The 27,978-nt window shown below is 42.3% G+C and overlaps 2 protein-coding genes across 2 annotated transcripts; one reads left to right on the top strand and one right to left on the bottom strand.

Annotated features, from left to right (window-relative positions):
• Positions 1 to 146: 146 nt before the first annotated feature.
• On the top strand, positions 147 to 12,509 carry ptpn9b (protein tyrosine phosphatase non-receptor type 9b). The gene is made up of 13 exons (XM_061065188.1): positions 147 to 254; positions 3,074 to 3,217; positions 3,769 to 3,858; positions 3,965 to 4,089; positions 4,528 to 4,633; positions 4,777 to 4,887; positions 4,992 to 5,869; positions 6,007 to 6,103; positions 7,577 to 7,646; positions 7,756 to 7,834; positions 7,951 to 8,101; positions 8,369 to 8,576; positions 9,631 to 12,509. The coding sequence occupies exons 1-13, from the start codon at positions 222 to 224 to the stop codon at positions 9,852 to 9,854; spliced, it is 2,316 nt and encodes a 771-aa protein (XP_060921171.1). The 5' UTR covers positions 147 to 221; the 3' UTR covers positions 9,855 to 12,509.
• Positions 12,510 to 14,342: 1,833 nt separating this feature from the next.
• adamtsl7 (ADAMTS-like 7) lies at positions 14,343 to 22,365 on the bottom strand. Its single transcript, XM_061065198.1, has 12 exons — positions 22,183 to 22,365; positions 21,251 to 21,380; positions 20,946 to 21,121; positions 20,725 to 20,833; positions 19,772 to 19,933; positions 19,175 to 19,304; positions 17,640 to 17,862; positions 17,211 to 17,384; positions 16,907 to 17,080; positions 16,533 to 16,712; positions 15,359 to 15,503; positions 14,343 to 14,858 (listed from the first exon to the last, which is right to left on the bottom strand). The coding sequence occupies exons 1-12, from the start codon at positions 22,360 to 22,362 to the stop codon at positions 14,704 to 14,706; spliced, it is 1,938 nt and encodes a 645-aa protein (XP_060921181.1). The 5' UTR covers positions 22,363 to 22,365; the 3' UTR covers positions 14,343 to 14,703.
• Positions 22,366 to 27,978: the final 5,613 nt, after the last annotated feature.

Below are 27,978 nucleotides of genomic sequence, written 5' to 3'. Positions count from 1 at the left end.
GGGTCTGTAGTGAAGCGAGTGCATGTGGGCGGGGCCTCGGTGGTCTGAAGCGAGTACATGTGGGCGGGGCCTCGGTGGTCTGAAGCGAGTACATGTGGGCGGGGCCTCGTGGTCTGAACTGAATGCATGTGGGCGGGGCCTCGGTGGTCTCTGTCTCGGGGTGTAGGGCGTGAGCGAGCGGCTGGTGGGCGCGCCCGCTTCGACGTTGCGGAGGCTTCAAGATGGCGGAAGCCCTGACAACTCAGGAGCAGCTGGTAAGGCTCTCTTTACGGAATATTTCCTTATCTCCCGGTCCCGTTAACAGTGTGTACATGTCGGCTCCAGACACAGCTCCTACCGGCGATTTCTTACGTGTATTTTGTTACGCTGAATGTCACTGGAGACGCCGAGGGGTCGTGAAATAGTCCTGGCCCGTTCGCCCCCTCTGGAGTCTACTGACAGCGGTTAGCATGTGTTAGCATCCGTTAGCATGGTGGCGTTTGCTAACAGTAGGGAACACTTAACCGGCTGTGCACTCTTAATACTCGAGTCCTCGTTAACATAGACTCCAATAGCATGTCCACGTCTTTTATGAAAACCTGTGGCACTTCCTCACCTTTTAATTTGCTCCATAAATCTGTGACTTCTGGTTTATTTTACGCTTTTCGTTAGCTCATCTAGTTGCCACATGTATCCTAGCCGCTACATGCTAACAGCTATTGTTGACTTGCAGGGAATTTCCTCCACCGTTATTCTTGCGGACTTTGAAAAAAAAAATCATGTTTTCCCCAGTGTGAAGGTTTAAAACGACCGAGCAAAGACTCCTGCATGTGAGGGTTGTGTTTACGTGCAGTGACACAGTTAATACAACCCGAGGTGATGAGTGTGAGAGTGTTTGGTGTGAGCCGCACAGCTAGCAGAGTCCAGCCTATCAGAGTCACTTGAGGAGAATTCACAGAAGCGGTCCTCTGGTTTCCTAGCATTGTTGTTGCCATCTCTTTCTAGTAAAAGGGTGGGCCTTGCTTTGATTGCAAATAGCAAATGCCATCCGGATATTCCGCAGAAATCTCTGCCCCTCAAGCTTCTGCTTTGATCTCCATCAAGTATTCAACAAGGTTATCTGATCAGCAGAAGTCTCAGGTCGAGCTGCTGTTTGGATTTACTGATAAGTTAACTTACAGCTTCCTTCACTCTCCCAGGTCTACATGCATAAATCACTGCCCTGAAGGATGCAAAGCAGAAACCAGCGACTTGTTTGATTTGTGTTGGATTACTGTAGACCAGGGGTGGGCAACTGGCGGCCCGGGGTCCACATGCGGCCCCCCCATCAACCCTCAACCCTCAACGTGGCCCTCAGATCAATTTTTAAATATCAATTCATTAGAAACATGACAAAATCTGCCATGAAATCATAAAAAAACCCAGAAATATGTCCATCATAGGGCGGCAGTAGCTCAAGCATGTAGGGACTTGGGTTGGGAACCGGAGGGTCGCCGGTTCAAGTCCCCGTGCGGACCAAATATGGAAGTTGGTCTGGTAGCTGGAGAGGTGCCCTTGAGCAAGGCACCAAACCCCCTCCCCACCCATCAGCTCAGGAGCGCCCGCTGTGGTCAGCTCCGTCACTCTGACATCTCTCCACTAGTGCATGTCCACAGGATCCTGTTTCTGCATGTGTGTATATATTTCAGCCTATGTGTGTTGCATGACTTAAAGTGTAAAAACTGAAATTTCCACTTGCGGGGATCAATAAAAGTAAATCTTAATCATAATATTTCATCACTGATATATGTTGAGTTTAATTTGAGACATAATTGATTGTTTTTTTTATACTACGATTTGGACCTCTGGCAGTGAGAATTAAATGAATGTGGCCCTTGCTGTGACCAAAGTTGCCCATCTCTGCTGTATACCCACGGAAGCTAATAACGACCCTGCTGATGCTGTTCAGCTTCTGTTGGTAACAGAGTAAAGCCCAAGGCTTGATTAAAGGCATCCTCTATGAGCTCCATTAATTTTACCCCAACCAGGAAATATGATTTATTTTTTTGAATACTTTATTAATCCTTGAGGGGGATTCTGGTTTACACTGTTATTTTAGAGACATGCTCCTCACACACGGGACACAAACAGGACCTGTGGACAGGCATTAGTGGAGAGATGTCAGAGTGGGGCTGCTACACAGGGCGGTTGGGGGTTTGGTGCCTTGCTCAAAGATACCTCAGCAGTACTTGGGAAGTTACCTCTCCAGCTACCAGAACAACTTCCCTATTTTCCCTATCACCGGGACTTGAACCGGCGACCCTCCAGTTCCAAACCCAAGTCCCTACAGAATGAGCTACTGCCACCCCAGATGCAGTTGCAATACATATCATGCATGGTGCCTTTTTTTTTTTTAAATCTTATTGCAATCAATCTTGAGGGCTTTTAAAGGCATCCAATTACACCTTTAACTTTCTGTCTGATGTTTGGCAATGCTCATGACATATTTGTTTTACCCCTCCATTCACTTTCAATGCCTCCATTTATTTCAAATGTGATACCTGCTCATTATAAACGCTCTTGAAATATGACATGATTTCATACACGCATGTAAGGGTTCCCCGTTGTGTCATAACTCACAGTGCTTGGTTTGCCACATTACTTTTGTTTGAGTTAGAATTGCAATCAGTGCACCTCTGCAGTTCTCTCTGTTTATTTTAAAAGTATGGTTATTAAAAGGCTCATTCTAAAAAAAATAATAATCATGAGACTAGATGAATCAAGGTCTGGTTGTTTCACCGAATAATTCACAGTTCGAATTCGTCAGTTTTCCTTGGTCCTCGTGGACTGACACCTCATACAGGCGAACACAGGCTCACAATTGTCTCCTGGCTCTGCATCCAGTGTATCTTCCAGGAGCAAAGCCTGCTGCTGGCGCCTGTGCCACACTTCAGGAAAGGGACTAAAAAGCATTTAATTGACATCCTAATCTCCCTTATACTCTTTGTAATGCTGCACTCCCTAAATTATGAGCTTTTGGTATACTTTTATGAGTTTGTCCTCTGGTTTGTCTCACCTTTCTTTTTCTTACATGTCCTCTTTTGTGCTTGTCCAGGCTGTGGAGGAGTTCCTGAGTGAGGTGCGTAGCAGGGAGCAGCCTCACAGTGCTGGGCTCGTCTCCCAACCGACAGCTGTAAAGTTTCTTATGGCCCGCAAGTTCGACGTCACAAGAGCCATCGACCTCTTCCAAGCATACAAGGTACGAGCGTGCTTTTATTGGAGAAAATCTGAGATCACTGACCACTGGGCTTACTTAAGGCTGAAGGAATCCGGAGGGGGAAAGATTCAGCTGCCCTGACCTGAACATATCTCTGTTGTGATTAGAACTATGAATAATTTCATCAGGCTTATATGGTCGTAAATGCAATTAAAGCTTGGTCCATTTATACCCATGAACACAAACTGTAATCGTTTTTAAATTAAAGGGATAAGATCATTTAACGTTGCTGCCTCAGGGTTCTTTTTCTGAGCGCGTCTGTTTTACTCTCTTCTGAGTAAGAGCAAATAATACATCATCATTTTGAAAACTAGTGATTTACGCCTTAAAGAATCTTGGATATATGACATTGGAAGTTACATTGCAGTCCCCCTAATGATAGAAAGACAACTTTTCTATTGAATTTATGAAGACAAACACTAGACAAATTAAAGACAGGTAATTCATTTTTTTCATGCTGTTTGTTCACATGCCATTTTTATCTGCAAGCCAATGACTTTGCTGTTCCCTTCCGTCTCGTGAATCAAATGTAGAACACAAGAATCAAAGAGGGCATCATCAATATCAACCCTGATGAAGACCCCCTACGCTCGGAGCTGCTGAGTGGCAAGTTTACAGTCCTGGTGAGTGTAGAAGAAGTAACTACTGACAGTTACACACCAACACAGGCAGGTCATCAACGACGAGTTTGCCATTGTGTCTCTTCATGAATGTTTTTGTGCCTTGCAGCCCGGCCGTGATGCAAAGGGTGCTGCTCTGGCACTCTTCACTGCTCGCCTCCATCGGCCAGACGTCACCACCCACAAAGCTGTGCTGCAGGCCATCATCTATCAGCTGGACAAAGCCATAGAGAGGTGATTCCCTCACATGCACTTCTTTTTTCACTTTACACAACTTGTTGCAGCGGTTCGCTTGCACCTTGCTTTATGTCAGTGCTTGTCTTTATTTTCCAAATTAATTTTTCTTTCACCATAGGGCTTAATGTGGACTTTGCACCCATACTTAAGACCCATATTACACAGAGCTGGTGCAACAGGCCTAACAGCTAAACAGCTATAGAGTGTTTACAAGACCTTCTTAGGTATATTTTCAGGGCCATAGGGTAGGTTATGTAACTTATCAGTAGGGCATAGGGGGCATAATCAGGATGAGGGGTGTTTCAATGGATCCCTTACAATTTCATTAGGGCACAAGTACCTTGTGTTTATTTCAAATGCAATATTTTGTGTATTTAAACGGCGGACATCTTTTGTCGCTCCACCTCTTCTTTTAACTGAAAAATTTTTCCTCAGTTTACAAACTCAGAGAGACGGCCTCATCTTTATTTACGACATGACCAACTCCAGCTATGGAAATTTTGACTATGAGCTCTGCGTCAAGATCCTCAATTTGCTCAAGGTAAGAATGAGGAATACATTTTTCTCATTCTCAAATACATTTTTTCTCTTTTTTTATTTTTTTTTATTTCAAGATGTAGTTGTAGAAACGGTCTCTCTGACATTAAAAACATTTTCATCAATGTGTCTCTTTGTGTTTCAAAGGGGGCCTTTCCAGCTCGTCTAAAATGTGTCTTCATTGTGTCATCGCCTCTTTGGTTTCGAGCACCCTTTGCCGTACTACGCCTATTTGTGCGCGAGAAGCTAAGAGAGAGGGTACGTGTATCTGTTTTTATCAGGAGTTTGACATCATAGTGCAGACGATTCTTAGCTCTCACTCTGTATTTGAATTTACATTTCTGCCTCCTTTGTTCCCTCAGGTTTGCACAGTGAAGGCCCATGAGTTGGCCGGCCACATCCCAGTCTCCTCCCTCCCTGAACACCTGGGTGGGACATCTCAGTACAGCCATGTGGCCTGGATCCAGTCCTGTGTTAACTCCCACACAAACACTGTTCAGGGTGACACACAAGACCACGACACACACGACTGTGTGGGAAGCCTGCTGCGCTCCTACAGCTTAGAGTGCAGCAACACAAGCGCGGGCGCTACACTGTCCCACACACACATCAATACGCAGCTAGGCTCTGAGCTAGCCGTGGCTAACTCTAACTGCTATGATGATAGCAATGCTAACCCACACAACCACTGCGGTGTGGTGGAGGGCAGGACTCAAGGTCAGTACCAGCAGAGCCCGCAGGGTAACCACCAACACTGGAATGGCTCAGCAGTGAGCGGGGCTAATGTTACTGTTAGCAGCTCTAGCCCCAATGCTAACATGAACGGTCGAGGTCGTCAAGCCCCTCCTCAGTCGGATACGCCCCCAGACACGCCGCTCTCCCAGGCAGGTGATGGGGATGATGTCGACGGCAAGGTGACAGACTCTGCCCACATGTCTCAGACTGAGGGTGTCAAGGAGGAGGAGGAGGAGGACGAAGAGGAAGGGGTGCCTCCATTACCCCAGAAATCTTTGCCCCGCCCCCCTCACCAGCCTTGCTCCCAGTCTCCGCCCCTGTCTTCATCATGGGATCCTGAGGAAGAGGAACGCTGCGTTGAGGTGTCGGTTCACATGCCAGAGCAGGGAGGCATGACGGTGCGGGATCTGGTGGAGCATGTGAAAAGAAAGAAGAAGAAGGGGATCTACCAGGAGTACGAGGAGATCCGCAAGGAGCCGCCAGCAGGCACCTTCGACTACTCCAAGTAAGAGACAGAAAATACGTAGAGCTCCTGTTGCTTTACTTTCTTGTTTTTTCAGTTTCTATGTACAAAGGTGAAGGAAAATGGCGTGACAGATCACACGTCAGCACATTCTTAACATCTGTTTTCTGCTTTTACAGAAAACTGTCCAATCAGATAAAGAACCGGTACAGCGATGTTCTCTGCCTGGATCACTCACGGGTGCGACTCTGTCAGCTCTCTGATGATGAAGATGAGGTAAGAATGAATTCTTCAAACAACACTTCTCTCTCTCTTTTTTTAATGATAATAAACTCCTTTTCATTAAAATGTTCTCAAACCAGGATGCAGTATTATTTAAATTCACAATTTAACTGTTGTTCAAGTTCACTCGTTCATTATAGACCCAGTGCGCTGCAGGCGGATGAACACTTTTGCGGTGAGACAAAGTAGTCCTAAAACAAAGCGGCTTGCTGGTGGTGAAGTAAAGCACTGATAAAAATCTTAATATAGAGAACACTTACATCGTCATTGATTAATGGGTTAGTTTCTCTTTAAACATGTTTTATTACGAGGTACAAACGGGATGTATAGCCGAGCCTCTGTACCAGCGCTCCCACTGGTTTCTCAATAAAGAAGCTGACCTGCATCTCCTGAGGCTAATACACCCACTGTTGACAAGTACCTCATACAACCCCGTTTCATAAATACCACATTTAAAAGAACAGGCCGTGGTTTTGGCAACCCGTTTATGTTTTTGTAAAGTGAGTCCACTGTTATTGTAATCCATGCTAATAATGCTTTCTGAATATAAACCAGGTTTTAAAAAGTCCTTCAGACAAAATAATGGCCGTGTATAAATGTTGATATTGGCGACTAAAAGACTCTGATTAAATGAAGAAACAGAAGAAGGACTGAACCTGCTGCGGATTCATAATGTATTGTATATATTAACATTTTTATTTGATTTCTGTCTGGCCTCAAATGTGAGAAGACAGACGCTTTGTTGAACCCGCTCTTTCAATCAGGGGTGTGCGATTAGCATCTGACAAACATCTGTTCACATCATTGAATTTAATTAACTAACCTCTGTTTCAGCAATATTTCAGGACTGCAGAAATTCTACAAGTGTAGACCGCATACAGGTTGCCTTTGTGTATTGAATAGTCAGGGTTTGTGTGTGTGTGTGTGTGTGTGTGTGGGATCAAGAGAAAGTTTCAGTGACGGTCACAAAGTCCCCTAAGAGACAGAGACGGTGTGTTGCTGAGTGTTCACTCCTTTTTATTATACAGTAAGAGATTAAAATCTAAATTTGTATGTAGCTCCCAAGTTCCAGGTTGTGGAATCTCAGTGACTTCAAAGCTGGTTACAACCGTCACATTAGGACGACACATTGAAATCAAGCGCTAATCGACACCTGATCATACTTAATCAACACATGGTTGTTTGCCGTGCCGTTAGCTGGCGGCTAACAGAATATCATAGCCTACATGTGCCGAAGGGCAAATAAACTCAAACAGTGAACACGGCTCACCGCTGTCGATTTTAAAGCGACAAACCTGAACTCAAATTCTCCTTTGTTCCATGATCCCGTGGGTCTCCTCTTCAGGTTGTAAAATCCAGTTTATTCAGGAGAATCACATTGAGTGTAATGTTCATTGTCCACCTACAGGAGGCAGTAGAGCTTTAAGCAGTGAATCTCACCTCTCTTCTGCTGTGTCCCCCTAACAGACATCCGATTACATTAATGCCAGTTTCATGGACGGGTACAAGAGAGGAAACGCCTACATCGCAACTCAGGGTGAGCAGCTGTTAACATCGACTTTGATCCTACTCCAAAGATTTTTTTATAGTCCTCCTCCTCTTGTTACCACCCCCCCCCCCTCCTGATGGTTTATTTTGACCCTCAGGTCCTTTGCCAAAAACGTTCGGCGACTTCTGGCGAATGGTTTGGGAACAAATGGTACTTATCATCGTCATGACTACCAGGTGAGACTCCTTTTGTCACTCACTTATTAAAGTCAGAAGTGGAAGTCCAATAATTGAAATGTCGTTGATTGGTCGATGAGAAAAGTTTGAAATGATGTGATCCCTGTTTGCCTCAGGGTGGTGGAGCGTGGCCGAGTGAAGTGCGGTCAGTACTGGCCTCTTGAGGAGGGCAGGACCGAGCAGCACGGATACTTCTTGATCAGGAACACACACATCCAAACCTTTCAGGACTTCAAACTCTCCCATCTCGAACTTTACAACACACAGGTAAAGTGACACCGACTGCATGAAGTAAATCTGTTCATTGAGCTAAAAACAGACTTTTTGAATTCTCTTGTAGCTTTCTGAGTAACGTAGAATTCTAGTCCAGTCTAACTTGGAAAGACACTCAGGACTGAAGAGTGTGGGAATGCTTTTGTTTGTGGAATCTCGGCCCTTTCATAGATTGTACCATTTATGTAATATGGCGATACATGACATGCATACTGGGCCCTTGTGCTCGATCATCCAAGTTCCTCTGTGCCCTTCCCTCAGTCTGGAGAGAGACGGGAGGTGTACCACTACCTCTATGTCAGCTGGCCAGACTTTGGGGTGCCGAAAAGTGCTTCAGCCATGTTGGACTTCCGTGAACACGTACTCCAGAGGAGGGAGGCTGCAGTGCAGAGTCTGGGCACCAGCTGGACAGGGCCTCCTGGGGGCCCTCCTGTGGTTGTGCACTGCAGTGCTGGCATTGGCAGAACAGGTAAACTAATGGGATTATGAACTATGAGGGTTCAAACACACTGTTATAGTAGATTAAGAGACCACTTTCTCCGACCTCTGTGACCTCTGTGAGTTATGTGTCGTTGTTTCGGCCCGTTGGTGGAGTTAAGGCAACAAAAGGTTGAGCCTGCTTTGGTTCAGTATCAGAGCTTTGCCACAGAGATGAAATTATTTTTGATGTGAAAATCCACAACCATAAGAGAAACAAACCAATTTTTCCACACAAAATTTGACTTTTTTTCCTCAAACACAAGCAGTGATACTTACGGTGTTTCACCCTAAAATCCATGAAATTCTCATTTTAATCATAACCACTTACGGGGAAAAAAAATGAAGAAGGTGTATATTATAAAGTTCCAGATTTCTGTACCTGTTGGTTTTCAATTCTTAGTTTTTGTGTACATGTCCAGTCAGTACAAAAAAGTTACCAGTAATCATTATATTAGAACAGTATTTAAAGTGACCTCAGTAAACTTGTGCTTGCATTCTGAAAGAAAAAAATGTTTTAAGCATTCTTGAAGGTAACCCACCCAGATTTCAGATCACTCGAATGGCAAATTAAGTCCTAGACAGCTGGGCCCGACTGATGTGGGATTTTTGGGCCCAATATCGATTTCGTTATTGGGGAGAGAAAAATCTGATACCGACACATCAGCCGATATCTTTCTTAGATCTAAGAAATCTGTAGAGATAGATTTACACATTTAGTGGGATGATCCCTAAAATGCAGATATCAAACACTTGTGGAAAGATAAACGGTATAACGAAGACAAAATTGTCAATCAAGTGGAAAGTAACTCAGAATGTACGTCCATCACTGCTTGATACTCCGGAGAGTGATAATGCTTGTTGTAGTCCGTATAGCGCCCTCTGCTGGTGACCGAGAACTGCTAGTGTAATTTAATGAAACTCTAATTAAATGCTTTTTGACTGGTAAATAAATCTAGTAATATCTGCATTAAATTGGCCGATGCTGATAGTCACTGGATAAGCTAACATCGGCCACCTATACTCCCCTCCCATCCTCTGACCAGGCACCTTCTGTACACTGGACATCTGCCTGTCCCGGCTGGAGGACATCGGCACCGTCAACGTGCGTCAGACGGTGCGGCGGATGCGTACACAAAGGGCTTTCAGCATCCAGACCTGGGACCAGTTCTACTTCTGTTACACGGCAGTCATCGAGTATGCCCAGCGCAATGGGAAAATGAGCCCGGTGCAGTGGTCTGACTCAGACCTGGAGACTGACAGCGAGTGAGAGACACACACACTCAGACACACACACACACACACACACACACACACACACACACACACAAACAAACACAAACACACACGGAGAGATAGAAAAAAAAAAAACTGAATATCCAACCTAAGCCGAAGTCATAGGAACAAGAGTGAGGAGAGGCGTTTCAGAGTCGAGGAGGGAGGTGACTCTTCTGCCATAAGAGAGAAGACACGAAGGATGGAGATCTTGTTTTGGCTCTTGATGAAATGATGCAGACTCCCACAGCTGCTCTTCTTTTTTCATGAACAGACAGTCATACGCAGTGAAGAGCTGGAGAAAAAAAAAAAAATAATACAGGGAGTAGAGACTGTGCATTCATCACTCACGAGCAAGCAGTCCTGCCAATATCCGAGCCCCTTTTCATTTAGCAAACTACAGGGGGACCTGGCCTGCCCTCAACCTGTCTTGTTGACGAGAGAGTTGTACGACTTGTAGCATTTTTATATTGACTTGCACATGAGGAATGGCAAACTTGAACTATACCCCTTTGAAGCCCTCCAAACCCCCCAGTATTTGTTCCTTTTTTTTTTTTTTTTTTCAACCCTGATCAAGTCTGTGAACGCAGATCAAATGTGAAGGGCAGGAAAGGGTCAAACTTGAAAAAAAAAAAACAGTTTTTCTTTGTTTTGACAGGAAATGGTTCTGCGTGAGCAAGTGGTCGTATGTGAAAGTAGATAAAGTGTGTGAGCCATTTAGTCCATTTCCTTTTTGTTTTGATTTCCACGTCCTTTTTTTTTTTTTTTTCTATGGTGCATTTTCTACGTGCGTGTGTCATATTTGTGCATATGTAGACTCACTTTTCAAAGCCAAAGTCCTCACCCTGAATGCTTGGATGTACTCCTTACTGAGATATTATATTGTCTGAAGCCCATGTATATTCATGTAACATACATTTATACATTATTGTGTATAATAACAACCTCTGACATAAGAGCAAAAAAAAAAAAAAAAAAGCCTTGTTTAATACGATTTGACTTAACCATGACAAGAAGTATCTTTGTAGCGAGCCAGGCAATGACAAAATATAGACGGAGTTCTGCTATTTTAACTGATATCTTTTCACAAATCTGTTTGATTTGTCAGGTCTAACATCCTCTTTACTGTCGGAGCGTTCTGATTGGACAATCTTAAGTAGTTTGGCCTTAACTTGTTTCACTGCCTCGTCGTTTCTCAGACCTAAACCACACCTGAAACTGTAACCTTCTCCTTTTTTGTTCTTTCCCTTTTTGTATCTTAACTCCTTTGAAACCACAACGATAGTGTTTGATTCCTGAGGCGTGCTCTGCCTCAGACGATTGTGCCTTCAGGTATTCCTTAGCTTAACGTCTCGCTAGTGTAGTAATAACACCCAAAACCAGTGCACTTGAGAAGTACACGCTGACGTATGTGTCACGCAGGACGCCCACATTTTGCCTACAGTCCTGTTCGGAGTTCACTGCTTCTGAACACCATCAGAGTAGCGAGTTAAACCGGGACTAAGCTCTGGTTCGAGACATGGCTATTCTTTTATCATTTGACCTCAGGGGGTAATTCTAGTGTTTTTAGCCTAGTGTCAAAGATTTGTTTCTGGGTTTGCCTCTGGTAAATTATCATTTAAGAAAAAAGAAACTATATCAACTTTATTTTGTATTTTTTACTGTATTGTAACCTACTATATTTATGTCTTTGTAAAACTTCTACAATATTGAAATCAGTGAATGTTGGTACGATGCTACAAAGAAAAACAAACCAGTTATTGCATTTGATAAGCTGAACAAATCACAACGGGGGAGTGAAATATATTTTTTGTTGTTCACGATGAAATATTTGGTGGAAAATGTCACTTGCCATTGTATTTTCAGAAACTGACTTGTATAGATGGTGATTATTCAGTTGATGGACAAAACTGGGGGGCGGGAGGGGGGGGTAAATGATGTTTTTAGAATGCTTCTTGTTAAACCCTTCAGTAACAATTACATTAACGTCTTACTGTCTGGTACCCTATGCCAAGGACAAAGCAAAAAAGAACTATCAAGAGATGAAGAAAAGCAAAAACAAAAAAAAGAAGACAAGTGGCTGCCGTTTGTGTTCACAAAAACCCAGCTTTGTGTCTTTGAGGAAATCAAATATATATTTAGAATGAGTTAAGGTTTATCAGCATGGAAAAAAAAAAGAGAGCCTTGAATGTTTTTTCGGGGTAATGGTGTCCGAGCATTTTTTATTTTTATTTTTTTTTTTTTAAGTCAAGACAGACACGGATATCGTCGGTGAATGTGGACCCTGCATCCCTCAAAGCCAAAGGCCCAGGCTCACCCTAAAGATTGCCGTCATATCACACGTCCTCAACAGCCTATTAGCATGGACCTACCAATGCAGCCTTGCATCCACTGACACGGAGAGACTCGGGAGCACCTCGGGAACATTACTAAAGATTATGTATAGCTACAGAAATGGGAGAGTGTGTATGTCAAAGAGTCCCCATGTGACTTCTAATATGTTTTGAGTAACAGTGAATGCGATGTGCATTTTTGTCATCGATGTTCATTTTTAATGTTCCTGTGCTTTAAGTTCTCGTGATTGAATTATGGCCTTTTACATGCTGTCAGCCCGGCTGTCCCATTAAAGCAATGGTATTACTATCTCGAATGAGTACAACGCTGATGTGACTTCCTCTTGACTCGATTGTGTTGATGCAGAGTTTAAAGCTTCTGTGAGGAATTTCTCAAAGCCGTACCTCCTATCTCTTGGCTGGTCTTGCATCGTACACTTCTACCAGTAAGTGTAAAATTCTTATCCTGCTTTCTTTGAACCGTCAAATCACTCCCTATATACACTCATCTTTGCAACGGAAAATGAGAAGGGGAAAAAAAAAGCCATGTTTTAACACCTACTTCATACTTTTGACACCTACTCGATGGCAGCATTTACAGGCTTAAACAATAACTGTAAAGATAATCAGTGTTTGTCGCTGATGGTTCTAAATTGCTTTTATGTCGTTTATAAGCATCAGTATTCACCTCAGTCGGTTTCGTTACCACCTAATAACTCCTCACAGGAACTTTATATGCGCAGAGTGAACATGTTTTGTGTCCTTGTAAATTATGAAATTGTCTTTGCACAGTTTAGGGGAAGTTGGGAGGTGATAACTTAGGGGCCTATGTGAGCAGTTTATAATTTATTTAAATCCAAATTTCACCTTTATTCAACTGGCTTTGTTTTAATTAATTTCTGCCCCAATGTGCGGGAACAGCCAGCATCGATCTTGTAGATCTGATCAAGTACTGCATTTCAGTACAAACGTGAGATTCTTGTTAGTTATACCTTTTCACATTTTGTGAGGAAAATTTAGTTTTTTGCTCCACATTAATCAGCACATTCACAATTTAAGATTTCAAATCCAAGTAATAATTAAGGAGGTTAAATATGATTCCATTTTAATGGATCAAACTGTATTTAGAATATTGAACCTCCAAAAAACAATAATCAGATATGAAGCCTACACATTAATGCAATGTTATTTTATTTTTAAAAATAAAATGCTAAAACAGTGAAACATTTACAGCCTCACGTGTGCTGGGTATTGAGACCATGATTAGACCTTTTCTCAGGAATATGTGGGTGTGGTCAAGTTTGCCTCAGATTTATCACATCATAAATTCTCCCCACAGCTCAACCTGTTTAGAACCTGTCCTGGTTGAATCATTAAAAACACCTTTAAAAGGGGGAGGTTATTTTCTGCAAAAATTTAAGTATACTTTGTACTTCTTGCTTGAAAACCAACAAAAGGAGAAGGGCTAGCTGTTTTTCACCTACTACCAGTCCTTACCAAGGTAAGCTTTCCAGCTGCTTTTCCTCCCATATATTACTTTGGCAGTTATCGTACACTGTGAAACATGGACGTGGACTCAGTGATGTCACTAGTTGGTTTCTGAAGAAGTACTGTGAAGCCAAATGATGGAGGTGTCATATTGTAAAGGCTATGAGAACCTTACTTCTGATACATCTAAAAACAAGTGGTGGAGCTGAGGTGAGCCTTTAGACTCCTTGCAAATTCTACAATCTGCCTGCCTATCAGTCAACACAGCCATGCCCCTCATTATGCAAATGTATGAAAAACTCTTAGGCTTAATTAAAATACATAAATACAGGTGTGTTATAAAATATATTCACCCCCTGGGCAGTGTGTACCATACCAGGAGAAATTAGCAATTGATAAGAAGCCTGAACCAGGCTTTAAATATGTTTGTTTTTGCTCTAGATATAGACATGTTAACATCTTTAAATCAGGCTTCCAGGGCATTTGGAGCCTCAAGTGGACACTCAAGGAACTGCAGTTTTTTGCACTTCCCCATTGGCTTCATCTCCCAACCAAACACTGGAGGTTGCTGCTTGGTTGTTATAACTGATTAAGCTTTTTGCTTACATTAAAAACATTGTGACCTTAGAATGTAGGACATTTTAAATTAACATCCAACAGTTTAATTGTTTATTTAAATTGTTCTGCAATATTTTAATATCTTGAACAACGGCTGAAGTAATATAGACTTTATTAAGAATAAATACACAAATACATCAGGAAAAGCAACTTGTTCAGTTTGAAGTTACACTGAAATTTAAACAAAAAGACATTTGAATGAAATCGTTGAGTTATCAAAAGAATAAAGTTGTTTATTACTCCACTTTGGTGTCCGATGAAATACAATCTCACTTTTGTGGTGGTGTGTGTGGGTAGTTTTAAGTAATCTGAATATTCAACCATGGGTTACTAATTGTCATTTTCACAGTGCTGTTTTTATACTGAAGTTTGACATTTGGTTTATTGAACCTATTTGTAGTCCCATCACCTGTGGATGTAGTTCTCTTGAAACAATTTGGGGTATGATTTCTGGGCGCTGGAGCAGGAGTCACAGCAGACACTCCTGTAGTATGGATAAATGCAGAGTCTGGCTTGAACCACCACCACACAGTTATGATACTGGTCACTGCAGGAAGGATCTGAGAAGAGAAAAAAAGAGTATATGAATGAGAAATTCAGAAGAAAATGGACGCATGTCTCCTCTAATGGTCTGTCTTTTCCCCAAACCAAAGCACAAATAGAACTTATTGTTGAAGTGACAACGATCTCTAAGGTTCAATAACTCTCATGTTAGTACCTCAACTGTGCTAATCCTCATTTGTGAACAAAGCTGTCAATCATGGTGTTATACGCTCTTCTTTTCTAACATCAAATAAAACTAAACTTCTCAGGAAAGTGAACACTTGGACATCAGCAAGAAACAAACTTACTATATTGACAGAAACCATGTTTGAGAGAAATGTATTTGACATGTTTTTTCTTATATTTTAAAGTTCGACCCATGATTAATCTGAAAAGGAGGCAGGGTTTATGACCTTTACTGCAGCCAGGCAGCAGGGGGAGCTCTAAATCTTTTGGCTTCACTTCTCAAGAGCTCTTGTGCTGTCCATTCTGGTTACAGTCTGCGGTACAGACTTACCTATTTCAGCTTTGCAAGGTTGTTTGTTGCATTCTTCTCGGCTCTCTGGCGTCAAACTTGGGTCACACTGCTCGCTGGGAGCAATGTTGTCGGTGAGACACCGCACCTCACGCACTCGGTAGCCACCGTTGCAGGAGCGTGAACACTGAGGTGACAAAGAGAGAGCAGAAGCAGAGAGTTACACATTTATGATCTTCCTCTGAAATACCCAATTTAACATAATCTTTAAATAATGAAAAATCTGCCCAAGTTTATTTATATATAGCACATTTCAGCAACAAGACAAGTCAAAGCCCATGTGTTAGCTTTATGTAGTAAGATGTTAAGATAGCCAACCGACATGGACACAGTAAATTAAAGGGAAATAAAGTTTCTTGAGTTCAAAGCACTTAAAGAAAATATTTCCATTCTCCCCCTGGCAAATTGTCTCTCCAGAAACAGTAGGTGGGATCTTTTTGTAATTCCTAAACATGTTACTGTTTTATTCTTATTTAATAGAAGAAAATTCTTTGCAACAAAAAAATTGTTAATGAAAAATGTTGAGATGATGATGCAGTGCTTTTTCCAGTTCATTTCATACATCATGATTTAACACAAAAACCTCTTTCTCGACAGACTGTATCACAGCGTATTCATCAGCACACAGAGTTTGCTCTGATGTGATTGGGGTTGATGACATGGCAGCAGAGTAGCTTCTATGGTTTCCAATGACTTGATGATTTAAAGTACACTTTTAACCAGTTAGATATAATGTAAATCATCCTGACAAGTGACCTCTGTTTGTGCGGTTCTGTTAAAAGCTTCAGAAAAAAGCTTGGAGTCTGGCCTTGAGTTGATACTGTTTTGTCAAATTAAATTTAATCCAAAGAGCCAAAGAAATGTTGCAGGGATTTCAAGTTCAAAAGTATATTACATTAGCATCAAAATGAAAATGAGCATTTAAAATATTTTGGAGAAGAATTAAGAATTAATTAAATAGGTCCTAGTACCAACCCCTGAGGCACACCTTTGATAACTGTGCGAGAGAAAATGCTATGTAGAAACAAAAATATCAAATTTAGTGGAGGCAGAGATTACAAAGAGTAATGTCACTATACCTGGGCTAGTGATGACCTAACTATATGTGGTGAGTATGTTCAGTGAATGGTTGAAAGAGACACTCTTTGACACTTACTGTACTCCAGTCTGTGACATACCACTGGACCCCACATGGTTTCAGTCTGCAGGGCTGAGCTGTGATTGGCTGAGAGAGACCGGAACATTTTGAGTGGTCCATAACCTCCATGACACTGTTGTTGTTGAAAATACAGACCACGCTCCGGGTCTGTGTGCCATTCCCGCACTCTGATGAACACTGCGCACACACATGGGTAACGTGGTGAGTCTTTAAGGTGTGAAACTGTTTATAGAAGTGGTTCTCAAACTGTGGGGCGGGACCCCCCTGGGACATGAAAGGGGTGCACGGGTGGCCCGGACAGGAGCCTGACCAGGGGAGGAATCGGACCCCTTGAAATCAGAAATTCATACATGTGTGTGCTTGTAAATTACCTGACCCCAGGGTCCTGTGTACCACTCAAAGCGGTTCTGGCAGGGCCCTGAGTCACATGATGTCACTTCTGGAGGGCGTTCCCCTTCACAGCTGCCCAATGGGAGATCAGTCACATGATCTGTCAGGCACACTGTTGCCCGGGTTCGATTGCCTCCACCACAGTCTGCCGAGCACTGTGAAATATCACACACACACACACAAATAAAATCTTGATCTGTGCTGTGTCAAGATTTCATACATAATTTCATATCCTCCCTCTCCATCCACACACACACACACACACACACACAGTCTTTGCGTTACCCGCTGGCTCCAGAGGGAGGTGAACCAGCTGCGTGCACAGGCTCCCATGTCACAGTTCTGTAGTGTGTCTGGTCTCAGGTTCATGTTACACTCTGTGTCGTCCTCCACATCACCCTGGTTGCTCATACACACCACCTCCCTGCTGCGCTGGCCCACCCCACAGGGCACCGAACACTGGGTGACAGAAGTTTGGAGAGAAGGGTGAAGTAATAAAAAATACCAGGCAGTGGAGAAAAGCAGGGACAGTTGCAGATTTAATCCTGTTCTTCACAACATTTCAGGGGGAAATGTAATTTTATACATGTATATGTATGTGTGTGTGTGTGTGTGTGTGTGTGTGTGTGTGTGTGTGTGTGTGTGTGTGTGTGTGTGTGTGTGTGTGTGTGTGTGTGTGTGTGTGTGTGTGTGTGTGTGCGTGCGTGTTCTCACTGGGCTCCACTCAGACCGGATCTCCCACTGGCTACAGATCTTCAGCTGACATGTTGACTTGGTCACGGGCATATCAGACAGTCCGCACAGCTTCGGTGCCACGGTCACTGAGGTCTCTGTCCCGTTGGCGTGGATGTGAGTGACCTGGCGGCAGATGACCTGGCGCTGCTGAGTGCCAGGGCCACAACTCCTGCTGCACTCTGACCACTCCCCCACGTCCCAGCTGTCAGGCAATCACAGAACAAGGAAATGGTTAGATGAGGTCATAGATTGGCATGGTCTCAGTGACGTCACCCCGTTGGTTTCTGAGGAGTCCCATATGAAGTCCATCGATGGCAGTAGCTTGTTGGAAATGCTTTCCTAACCTCGACCTAACCTTCTATGAATTAGTAAATCACAAAGGCGCTTTTTACGCAATTTAATATGGGATCTATTGAGGATTCCTTGGCTTTTGCAGCCAGCCTCACTCAGGGAACTGCAGTTTTTGGCTTTTATTCTCAACACTGGAGGTTGCCGCTTAGGTATGGCAGGAGAAGCTTTGGTTACAGACAATTAGCTTGGCAACGGCCATCCTCAAACAGATCTTTTCCCAGTGCAATGTCTCCAATTTAACCACAACTATTACCCCCCATTAGCCATCGCAAATCAACAGCAGCGCCATTACACAGTTCCACTGTCAATACACTTTGGACTTCCACATGTGTCCAAATATTGGTGTTCCCCTGTGTGGTTTCACATTGCATTACAGCATGAGAGGCAAAGTGCTAGACAAACAGCAGGAGCTTCACATACACACACACTCAGGCATGCACTTTCACACACCGACCAGCGTTGATGTTACTCATCATCCACCGTCTCCCCTTCCATTGCACCTCTGTTACTACCTCTGATGGTGGATTGGGGCTGAGGGATTTTGCACCAGCCCTCCGCCTCCGTGCGTTATACATTATTTAGTAATAGTAATTTATTTCAAGGATTATTATTCAGCTGGGAATATGTAGCTACCAAATGTGTGTAGTCATTTGACGAGGGTCTACAATGACATTGCAAAGCTTAGTGTCCTCCAGAAGTTGGTGATCTTTAACGACACAAACGCAAAAAGGAAAACTCACGCTGCAAAATGTAATGTTTGTCTTTGTTTTATGTTACTCCTGAAGTAATAGTTTTGAAATCTCTGCTGCTGAGATCCCAATAGAAACATATTGCTGACTGACAGCTGTCATGGATCACTGACATCGTGGGCCACAACCAAACATACAGTAAATGCACTTACATTACCCCTAGATCTTGGCCGCTTTAATATCTAATAATATTTACCACAAAACATAAAAACCCAAAGCCACAGCAAAGTGACTCAGTGTGATTGACTCCGACTGATTTATGGCTGGAATGTGTGAGAGAGATGAAGGTTTCCCCCCCGAGAGTCTCAACAACATGTGGAACTGATGTAATGTGTGAGTCTCACTCTGTGTATGGGACATCAGGTGTGTATATATGTGTGTGTGTGTGTGTGTGTGTGTGTGTTTGTTACTCACTATGCGGGACACGACTGCGTGTTGCATTCTTCTTCCCGGTGTGTCGGTTGAAGGGTGGGGTCACAGAGGTCAGCAGGAACAGTCACCTGGGAGTCTTTCTCAACACACTCCCACAGTACCTGGCGCCTGCCTGACAAGTGTGTGAAACACACACAAACATATCGATAGATAGAAGGATGATTAAGCAAGTGAAGTTCAATCTGTATGGTACAAAAACTATGAAAAAATACACACATATTTGACATTAAATAAAATAGTTTTCATGATGTGGTAGCCGAGACACTTGGTCTCTGGTTGTGGTTTACTGTGGATTACAGCTAAAAGCTTTACAACGACCTTTAGGTAAACACTTGGCCAGGACCAGGACATCTCCTATGCAGCTTTCAGTGACACTTGTGTGCCAAACAAAGATCACACACTTTAAAATATGCACTTTTTTAAGGTCTCAGGCTTTTATACTGTTCACATTCTTGGGTCTTTTTGCAAAAGAATTCAAGCTTAAGTAATTCCCCAAATCTTTATTCAGCAACATATTAGCAAATAAGCCACATCAAGAGACCACAGACCATTTGCTTACAATCTAACGTGTGTCCTCACCAGTGCCACAAGTGGTGCTGCACTCCGCGTGTCCACTCTTTGCCCAGGTGTAGCTGGGTCGAGGGCCGGGTGATACATTCGGTTCAGAGGGTACGTGGTTGGGCTGGGGTCCCTCTTTAATGATGTCATTGTTGGTGACCTCATCTTGGTCGACCTTCTCACCTGAGTGGGATGGAGCTACCGTATGAACTGCAAGAAAGGTGATTGAGTGGAGCCCAAATTTGACATTAAAGAGTTCTAAATATTGGTTATAAAAATGATAGATTTTCTACATTAGTACTTGAGAATTGGTAGACAACATTATAGCAGCCTCTGAGCCTCCCACCCTGAGGGGAAAGGGTCAAAATGTGACAACTTCCCAGCATTGCTCCATCCAACTTAAACCCGAGAAGGGGTCTGATCAGTACAAATTTTACCTGTGAGAATGTGCAGGGCCCTCGAGACTATTCGTTGTTTGTGGAGATGCTCAGGAGATATTTTGTAATTATACGATCATTTTTCAGCATTCAACAGAAATAATAGTGATGTCTCTAAGCTCCTTAATAACGGCTTAAATATTAGGTCATGAAATCGAATCCGCCCCAAGTGACTGGTTATTGTCGAAGTGTGAGGTAAAGATATTTTTTGCAATAGAAAGATTGGCTGCCTTCCTGTATCGAGTGTCTTCAAAAATCCTAATCAAATCTTTAAAAGAAACGTTGTGGAAAATGATACCATTTGGCGTTACCAGGACACTGCAGTGAAATCTGAACTGAACACACACACACACACACACATACACATACACTGCTCAGTACTGAACAAGCAGAAACAAACAAAACATCTGTTATGTGTTATGCTCCCTGATGGTTAACCAGAATACTAAGCCTAAGAAAATGGCACTGTGGTCATTTGGGGTCACTCTAATAAAGCTCTAATTGTGCGTTCATGCGTGATAGTGTGTTTTCACTCACCCAGGGGCAGAATATCAGGAGGTGTGACCGGCTCAGAAGTCGGGTGTGTGTTTTTCAAAGGCACACTGTATTCATAGAATACACTGGGACCTGGTTGCTGGTAGATCAACTGTTGAATTAGAGAGAGAGAGATAGAGAGAGAGAGAGAGGGGGGCTGTGCTGTATATGACCACATGCTGTATGGTATAGTAATCATTTTTTGTGTGCAATGTGCATCTCACATAAACATGTATGTCTTCAGTGAGTGGTCCGGGTGCCGTGATGGACTCGCCGTTGCGAGAGCGGATTTCATTGGGTCGTTGGTAAGTCAGCTGCGTTCCCACAGCAGTGAAGATCCCCGGCCTGTCGATCACCCAGTTTCCATTGATGATGGAGACGCCAGAGTGTGTCCGCAGAGCTGAAGGGAAACCAAATATTCACCCAGAATGTTTGTTATGAAATGTAATCAATGTATGTGTGTGTGTGTGTGTGTGTGTGTGTGTGTGTGAGTGTGTGTGTGTGTGTGTGTGTGTGTGTGAGTGTGTACCCAGGTAGTTTCTGCTCTTTACAGTCTCCTGTATGCTGATGTTGCGTGCTCCTGCAGGAATCTCTCCAATCTTATGGTAGCCAACACGGAGGAAAATGCGAGAGAAATTCCCCTTCACCAGCTCAAACCCCTGCCAACACACACACACACGCACACACACACACACACACACACACATACAGAGTCACTTAATTTAATAAACACAAAGCCAAAGGTACGAACACTGCACAAGCCTATACAGTATGTGCACTCCTACATACACAATCTTTACGCCCTAGGTGCCACCATCACATGCCGTCTGTATATATTGGAACGTCATAATCCTCATTTCCACTGTTTCACATTAGTGCTCCGTTTGTCTTATTATTTTCACTCATACATCCTCCTCTCTAACTCTCTCCTTCCTTCTTGCATGAAATCCCACAGCTCCCTCAGTTCAGTCCAACAGTTGGTTTGAGTTGGGGAACTTTTCCGCTCTACTTTTCTACTCTCAAGCACACATCTTCATTTTGCCAGTTTTGCCTCTTCTGTTCTTTTCATGCCCTGTATTTTTAACAGTCTCTTAGCCTTTCTACTTCTCTTCAAAAATCTGAAAAACCCCCCAAAAAATGGGATGTGTTTGTGATCAATCTGACTCTGACAGAAGATACATAAATCAAAACTGTTTCATTTTTGATTGAGCAGTTTTTTTTTGCCCAGTAATACCAGCCAGATCTTGGTTTTGGATCTTAGGGTGCATGAGAAAAAGTAAGGAAGTTAAGTACTTTCAGAATTTACAAGATGAGACTTAAAAAAATATTTTTGGCTTTTATATCACTAACACTACTCTCAAAAAAGCTTGCCAAAACCACTAAATTACCTCTTGAAACTTGCATCTATGTAGCAATTCCTTTGATTTCTGATGTTTTTCCATGACCACATGGTTCTCTTACCTCCAACGGGGGCGGACTGGCATTTGTGTCCAAGCGGAGAGCACCTGAGGGCGGGTAGAGAAGACAGATGAAGTAGTGGAGGAGAGCCAGCGCCCGAAAGTGCCGCAGGGAGCCGAGCTGCTGCCACAATCCAGCCATGGAGAGACTGAAGGAGGAGGACACTCTTACACACACACACATACACACACACACACACACACACACACGTTACATGGGGGAGTGTGTGTTTGTGAGGTGGGGTTGGCTTTAGGGCTGGGAGGGTTAAGAAACAAAGTTTGGGAAAAATGTTGAGAGAAAGTGTTTAGAAATTGTAGAGGCAGATTTCTTAAAGTTGTTTCCAGTCGAGGTCACTTGTATTTTGCACCTCAGTATGAATGTTGTGACAGCTCATGAAGTGTGTTTATGGCCAGAGAACAAGCCCCTGAAGTGAATGCTGAAATCTAATCCAAAAGAAATAACTCTCCCTCTGAAGCTTTGGACACACATCACTCTTGATTTCACTCTGAATTCTCCGCCCTTTTCTTGTTTTCACTTTATAGAGCTCGTCTTGTTCTAAATGATTCCTTTTTTTTTAATTTTGTGGATGATGGGGGGGGGGGGGGGGGGGGAATGAAGGATGAAAATCCATAAAATAAAAAAAACCACAGTAAGAATGGCCTGTATTCAGGCTAATAGAAAAAGTATGTAAAAATATTTCCACAGTTTATCACTTCCTCTTTGTCTCTGACTATGAAGAATACAATCCATGTAAGATGGAGAGGATGTCAGTGGTGATTCAGTATTCTTTCATCAATGATTCGCACCCAAAGGATGCCGACTTTACCGTGACTCAGATTAACACCAAACTGTATCGGGAAACGATCAAATCCACAAGTAAATCCACTTGTCAGGGATCAACCCCCCACAGTGACACACTCCCCAGGTCCTCATCTGAAGAGGTTATTGTAATATTTGATTGCCCATAACAGGTTTCGGGGGCGTTCGAACACACATGGGGGTAATATATTCCTCTGGCTGAATGTTTCAGCTCTGGGAAGTGGACCCCCTTAATGCACAATGTAGTGTAGTCTGCTTGACTCTTTAGCCTTCCCCTGCTAAATGTTAGGAAGTGAGGAGATGTGGGAGTTATAAATATCACAGTGTACTCTGAATGTCCACTGTAACTTCGTGATGCAGTGAGAGGAAACGCTAAGACACACTCTGCAGAGCTGACTTTTTTTTTGTTACCTGTTTTGTGCTTACAGAAACCAAAACATTTCAGATTCTTTCCCCTTGTTGATCGACACTACAGCTGTTTGAATCATGGGTGTGAAATGACCAGAGCTGAGAGTTGTCCAACTTATTTAAGTACCTTAGTTTCTTTGTGATTGTGTGAGTGTGTGTGTGTGTGTGTGTGTGTGTGTGTGTGTGTGTGTGTGTGTGTGTGTGTGTGTGTGTGTGTGTGATTGTGTGGGTGCATACTGTATGTTTTGTCTGGAGAGCTACAAAGATATATGAGACACATATGTGTGAATAAAGCAATACAAGGTTATGCAGTGTCCTTAGTTCAGGGTGAAATGATGGGAACTGTGAAAGAAGGAAAAAGAAGAAAGAAACGTCTCTTAAGGACATCGTAAGACAATATCAGAGAGATGATTTCAATATCAGTTTCTCTGTTCTGCCTCCTTTTGCATCTGTTGGTCTGTCTCAAAACACACTGGGGAGCACTAAACCATAAAACACAATCCATGAATAATGCATACACCTAAATGTTGTACATCTGAATACACAAAACATACAAGACATACATTTTTTTTATATCCCCGTCTTTGTAACACAGCCAGATTTTAGACGCCAGTCCCCTGCAGAGAAAAGTCGCTGAGCTATGACACTGAGGCATTCTGGGTGCCTCCAAAGGTCTGTCAGGGAAAACCGGGAATTCTATCCAAGACAGAAACTGTTACGTCTAAAACGTCTGTTTTCCACTGTGACAGCTTAATAGCTGTAATTTCTGATTACATACACACGCACAGAAGCTCTCTTACAAACAGTTTTGCTTAAAGAGTGACGAGAGCAAGCACACAGCCATACATTCATGCAATACAGGGACAAGCCATGTCTTGTGCAAACCATTAACTGTATATTAAGATGGACAGACCAACAGCCACTTGAGAGTGAAGCCTAAATATTTAGAGTTCTCCCTGCTGACTGGCTGCAGTAAAGGTAATAAACCCTGCCTCCTAGTTAACAGATTGGACATGAGAAAAACATGTCACATACATTTTTGCTAATATAGGATTCTTTCTTGATAGTTAGTTAATATCATGTGGATTAACAGTATGTCAAAGTTTTGTTTTAATAGTAATTTGATGCAAAAAGGATGTAGCAACATAATCGACAGCTCTGTTGACACATACTGTTCGTTGCCAGGTTCTAAACTGGATTAGCAGAGTAGTAGAGGAGGAAAGTAATGAGAAAACATAATTGTAACTAACACCAGTTAGTCAGAAATATTTCAATGTGTTATATACAACAACATGCTCTCTGTGCTGTTAAGCACGGGGTTCTGCAGGGGTCGATCCTGGGTCCACTGTCTTTTTCATTGGGTACGACTGGATCAGATTTGTGTTTGTTAAGGATTGCTTTCCACTGATGAGTTGCAGGTGTACATGCCACTGACCTTAGGAGGTGGGTCCAATACAGCTAAATTTGATGCCTGACTTGCTACAATTAAGAGCTGATTGTCTTCAAACTTCTTGTTACTTAACTCAGCTAAGACAAAAATGATGGTTCATGGTCCACCCAGACTGAGTTATCTGTACCATCATTATAATCTGTGTCTAGATTAGTAATCAAATGAACAGTGGACAGATATAGGGAGAGTCCCCATGGTCAGTAATGAGACGGTCGGTGAACTGCTGTTTCATTTGAACAGACACTATGGAACAGACTGGACATTAGCAGGCATTTTTGGTTGAGGTATTTAAAGAAAAACCAAAGACTCCTTTCTTTACTTTTATGTACGCAAGTTTGTTTCTAAATTATGCTGATGTCTAGTCATAGTTTGTTTTTTTAAAACATTGTTTCACTGTTAAATGTTTTCTAACTGACATTAGTTTTATATTTTATATATATATATATACAGCACTTGAAGCATCACCGGCACAATGTATCTGTGCTGGTTGCTTCACTTTTGTACACCTGAAGGAGGCCGAGACGCACTGTCCATATTAGTATACAGTCAATGGTGCAAACAATGAGATACATACACGTAGGTTTCTTACTACAAGTGTCTAAAAGTGAATTAGTTTTAGCTTTTGCAGCTTGTTGTGTGATTACATAGCAACGCAAATGATTTTGTCTAACAGCTAAGATTCAGTGCTTAAATTGTTTATGAAACTGAAATGGAAAACCCTCACAGCAACTAACATGGAAGGCCTCTGGTGTCTGTAAAAAACATTAACTGTAACCAAACTTGCTCTCCAAAGCATTACAATCATTTTTTTTTTTTTTGTTCATGTTAGAAGAAAAACCTTTCTCCTGAGTTGCTTCTTCTAAAAGGACCCAGAGGGGGAACACCCACCGGCTAACACTATGTTACAGTACATTGAAAATATGTTTTAATGTGCTGTAAAAATTATGAGCTCATGCAGATTTGGGAATGAAGGAGCCATTACTGGTAGATTTCTTTTTTAAAAAGATGAGAATTTTCCAAGTGCTTTCTCAAGGATCAAACATATGTGACTATTTAAAATCTGTTTTAGTCAGTGTTTCTTCCAGCTAGCCACACTGACCACAGAAAAATTAAAGAACAAAGGAGGATGAGATGCTAGAAGACAGTGAGAATGAACAACACTGTCAACAGACATTTAGCTCAATAGCGATATTAAAGTTTCCGTGATTTTCTTCACTTTCCTCTCTTCTCCCCCTTCTCTTTTCATTTCCCTCTCTCTTCCTCTCACACTCGCCTTACCCACTTTTCTCCTCCAGCTGTGGGTTGTTTGATGTCCCTCTGTCCCGTCCTGGCCAGCTGCCTCTGCAACCAAATGAGGGGTTCTGTCATACCGCTGACACCTGGACATCCCCAAACCCATGGTTACATCCCTAACGACCAACTCCTTCCCTAACAACCATGAGAAACACTGGGCGACCATCGATCAATCACTGGAATTCCTCTGCAGCTGTCTGTCAGTGTTGGCAGAGTGTCAGGATGTCTTATTTCCACCCGATAAACATGTCTTTCTTACTTTTTAAATTCAAATGCATGACTGGGAAGGTATGTTTAAAGACCTAAGAAGCATGCTGCATTGCTACTCGTTTAAAAAAATTACTTGTCCCTTGGCCTACAGCCAAAGAAGAAATCTCTGACAGTGAGAGTGATTGTTTACGGTCATTACAGGTCTATTAAATGTGCATCCAGTGGTCTAAGCTCACCTCTCACCTCTTCCTAATTACAGACTTGAGTAGTTGCACAGGTGAAGGCACACACACCTTCTGAAATGAAAAGTACACCTCTTTGGTCAACTACTACAACCACATTCCTTTGGGGTCAAGAAGAACAGGTCACACATTGAAACACAGGGTTTGCTTTCCATCCTGCGTATACCCGTCTTTGAGTTTAACATGGAAGTGTGTAAGAGCCTCAGTCAAACAATGCTGCAACGAAGGGTTTCATAAGAGTTTATATATGGAGTATGTGCATAAGAGTGAGATCAAGGGTGATAAATAAGAGGGAAAATCCAACATTTCCGACTTGTACTGATTTTATACACTTGGGCAAGTCATTCTTTTTTAGATTTCAATGTCAGGAGGAGTCCCACTGCCATCATCACTCCTGTAGTGATAAATGGACAGACTGCTGAAACTGTGAAAAAGTACAAATATCTTAGGACAGTGGTGGATGACAAGCTGATTTTTAAGCCTCATGTGGATGATGTCTGCAGGAAAGTATACATCAAAGAATGCACTTTTAGAACAAGATCATAATGTTTTATTCTTGTTTTATCAAATATTTTCTTACCTTCCATTTTATTTGCCTGTATATGTCCAATTAATTAAAAAGAAAATGGAAACAGGTTGCTGGACATTGCCAATTTATGTTGCAAAAATGCAGGAACTTCCCATTTCAAAAGGAGTGTGTCATCTTTATCATAAAAAATGTTGTTCTGCACATGTTCAGTGCAAATGATGAGGTCTAAAATATCTCAAAACCATTCAGTGACAAACAATGGATGGAAGCTCTGCATACTAGTAGAGACTAATTAGTATAAATAGATCAAAATGATCCTGGCATCGGCCTACATGTTGTCACTTGAGAATCTATATGAAAGAAAATGCTTTTTCATTTAGCAAATCAGATTGTAAGAATTAAAGCCTCTTTCTTTACACCCTTAATGCAATTTTCCACCATTCAAGAAAAATAAGAATTTGAACTGATGCTAAAGACATCAGTTTAAATAATCCAATTCTATGAAACAATAATGACATTATGGCATCAAATTCATTTTTTTAATTTGCACAACATTCTGGAGAAATTCTAGTAATATTCCTAGTTTTGTACCCATCTCTCATACAGTGACAGAAGTAGACTTTTAAAAAAACTTTTTCCTGTAAATGATCGCAGTACCACATCTCACCACAAGAGGGCGTGCGAAGAACAAACCGGAAGCCGGAAGTGGCGTCAACGTCAACGTGCGAAATTCAAATTTCTGTAACAAAACACTCCGGCCAGAGTTTTTTTTTTCTCCATGGTCAAAAGTGTTAACTGATTTAACCTGCTTCCTCTGCTTTTTTTGTACAACTACAGGTAACATTTGT

The sequence above is a fragment of the Labrus mixtus genome, chromosome 2 (genome assembly GCF_963584025.1).
Source record: "Labrus mixtus chromosome 2, fLabMix1.1, whole genome shotgun sequence".
Taxonomy (NCBI): Eukaryota; Metazoa; Chordata; class Actinopteri; order Labriformes; family Labridae; genus Labrus; species Labrus mixtus.
The sequence above is the reverse complement of the archived record's forward strand: the minus strand, read 5'-3'. Positions and strand labels throughout refer to the sequence as shown.